The 2,770-nt window shown below is 51.1% G+C and overlaps 1 protein-coding gene across 2 annotated transcripts; it reads right to left on the bottom strand.

Moving 5' to 3' along the window:
* Window positions 1-221: 221 nt before the first annotated feature.
* On the bottom strand, window positions 222-2,480 carry Slpi (secretory leukocyte peptidase inhibitor). 2 transcript variants are annotated; one of them, XM_021156428.2, is made up of 4 exons: window positions 2,363-2,480; window positions 1,628-1,789; window positions 1,034-1,183; window positions 222-471 (listed from the first exon to the last, which is right to left on the bottom strand). In XM_021156428.2, the coding sequence occupies exons 1-3, from the start codon at window positions 2,445-2,447 to the stop codon at window positions 1,035-1,037; spliced, it is 396 nt and encodes a 131-aa protein (XP_021012087.1). In that variant the 5' UTR covers window positions 2,448-2,480; the 3' UTR covers window positions 222-471; window position 1,034. The 2 variants fall into 2 exon arrangements, with proteins under 2 accessions (XP_021012087.1, XP_085685035.1); XM_085828909.1 differs by having other exon boundaries at window positions 1,039-1,183; window positions 2,363-2,461.
* Window positions 2,481-2,770: the final 290 nt, after the last annotated feature.

Below are 2,770 nucleotides of genomic sequence, written 5' to 3'. Positions count from 1 at the left end.
CTTTGCACCACTCTGCAACCTCTGGTGCACTACACGTTGTAAGAAAGTGGTTCCTGTTGCCACTTTGCAGATAAAAACATGATATTTGGAAGGTTCAAGCGTCCCAAGCCTGGAATTCTCATCCTTCTCCTCCCAGAATGTAAGAGGGCCTCGTTCCCATCCTTCCTTTATTGATCCCTACCACACCCATCTCATCCCCTCAGTGAATCAGAGTCACGGTGTGCATAGAGAAATGAATGCCTTTATTTATTTGCTCTCCAACAGCATTTCCTTAAAGCTCGGCGAATGCTGAGCAGGGGCCAAAAGGAGATGTTAGTGGTAGAACAGTAACGCTGGTCCACAGGATCCAAGCCTGGGATACAGGGAGCCGGGAGCCATGGAACCCGGAGCAGGGAAGCCTGGGAGCAGGGAAGTAGTCTCCAGAGCAAACCAAGCACAAGTCCAGAGCCGGCGCCAATGTCAGGGATCAGGCTACAAGAGAAAGTAATGAAAGACCTTCAACATAGGAACCAGCTAGATCCTGCCTATCCAGCCCTTGTAAGGGAGCATGCTGAGAACGGTCAAAGGGTAAAGTGGGGCTGGACTTGAGAGGATCTGGGGTTTCAGGAGAACAGGTTCAAATCTCGTTGTCGTTGTAAAACTCAAAACGCAGAGCACTGAGCTAGACATTCCTCACATTATACCTATCCTTTGTGCTCTGACCAGAGAGACACCATGAAGTCAGTAACATGGAAAGCAAATACCGTATACTGTGCCTCGCAAAACTTCAACTTCGGTATTTCTATTGTGCAGGCAGAGACTCGGAGAGTCATTCACCCACGGCCCTTACCCTGACAGGCTGCCGTAGGATCAAAGCCTCGGGCAATGCTAAGCTTTGCCCTAAGAAATAGGGGACAGTTCCCTTAAAGGGCAAACAGACAGGGGCTCCTGATTAGAATAGAATCTCCTGGCGCATGAGCCTTGAGCTCCGGAACCTTGAAGCAGAAAAGGGCTGGAGAGAAATGAGCTCTGCCTACCCCAGCCCACTCCTTACCTCACATCGGGAGGAGGCAGACTTTCCCACATGAGCCCTCACAGCACTTGTATTTGCCGTCACACTGCCCGTCCCTCTGGCAGACATTGGGAGGGTTAAGCATCAAACATCTTGTCTGAGTTTTGAGGCACCTCCCAGGCTTCCTCCACACTGTTGAGAAAGGATTCATAGGGCCGATGTCTTAGGGCTCAGGCAACGCATCTCCATGTCTTTAACCCAACATCTCCTTCCTGAGCGAGGAAGGTCGTCCCCATCCACCCATCACCTCTGTCACCTCCTCCCAAACACGTCTCCTGAAAGAGGTCCTGCTTCCTCACTACCATCTAGCCTCCAGCCAATGCAGGGGACCAGCTCTCCAGCCCCAAAAGGGTCAAATGGTTGTAAAGCCATCATCCTCACAGAGTGGCAACTGCAGGCAAGTGGCTCTTCCTGCCAATGGTAGCCAGAGGCCTTGGCTAACTGACATGTTGGACCCAACAGCTCTTAGAAACAAGGATGCCTGGGAGTGATGAAGGATGCCTTCATTCACTCAGTCCTCTTCAGGGCTGGCTCTTTACGTTGACTGTCCCCTCTCTGTTTTCTCTGCTGGCTCACCTGGTTTGCGAATGGGAACAGGAGTCACGCACTTGAAACCGCAAGCATCTTGGCAGCACCTCTGCTTTCCCGGGCACTCCCAGTCAGAACCGCATGCTGGCTTCTCAAGCTTAAGGCACTGGACAGGCTTTTTAGCAGGGCAGGCTCCGATTTTGATAGCATCTAAAGAGAAGCTCAAGATGTTAGGAGGGACTCTATCATCATTCCTAGACGAAGGTCCACATCTCAGAATGTAGACCCTCATTCCAGTGGCCCACAACTACAAAGAGAAATACCGGGCTGACCTAGGGAGGAAAAGACAGACTTGGTCAACCAAGACATGTGACCAGGAAAAATCAGACTGAGGATAAAAGGCACCGGGCTCCCAGTCAAGGTTTTCTACCTCAGAGCTAAGTGAGATCTCACAAAGACAGAAGGTGGGAGCAGGAATAATGGAGACCAAGAAAAATAAATAAGAAGGGAACTAATATGTAAGATGCTGAGAACTAAAGCCAGAGACAGAAACAAACAGAAAGGCTAAAGGGCAGGGACAGAGCTGTGTGAGACCTGAGCTGACAGGATGGCTGCATAAGAGGAGCACCTCTACACGCCTTGAAACTTCATCAAGACCTCAGACCCCAGGGAGACACAGATGTTGCCCTGAGGTCCAGAGTAAACTGAGAAGCAGCCCAAACCATCAGGAGCCCCCACCTCTGATACTCCAGGCAATGTTGGACCAAAGCGATTCCAACTCACCATTTTTGCCTCCTTCCACAGTCCAGGGTGCCAGGATCCCCAGAGCAAGGAGCACCGTGAAAGGTAAAAGGCCGCTAGACTTCATGGCGAAGGCAGGGGAGCTCTGATGGCCAGTCCCGAGGATCACTATTTATATCTTTACCAGGAGGCGTGGCCCCAGTGGCATGCATTTGGCCCCTCCCTGCGGCTCTTGCACAGGCAGGAAGCTTAGCCACAGAACAGAAGTCTTGATGCTACAGAAGTAGGTGGCAGACTTTCTGTTTCAGGCAGGACCATGAGGCCATCAGAGTAACCACCTGAGAGCTGAAAATGACAGAAGCTGTCTTGGAAGTTATCAGCAGAGGGACATTGCAAGTGACCACCTGAGCCCTGAGCACTGTGAAATCCCAAGACTATTGCTCTCACTAG

This window comes from Mus caroli, unplaced genomic scaffold (genome assembly GCF_978045245.1).
Source record: "Mus caroli unplaced genomic scaffold, Mus_caroli_1 scaffold_2, whole genome shotgun sequence".
NCBI lineage: Eukaryota > Metazoa > Chordata > Mammalia > Rodentia > Muridae > Mus > Mus caroli.
Note: the sequence above shows the minus strand (reverse complement) of the source record. Positions and strands in the feature narration are given on the sequence as shown.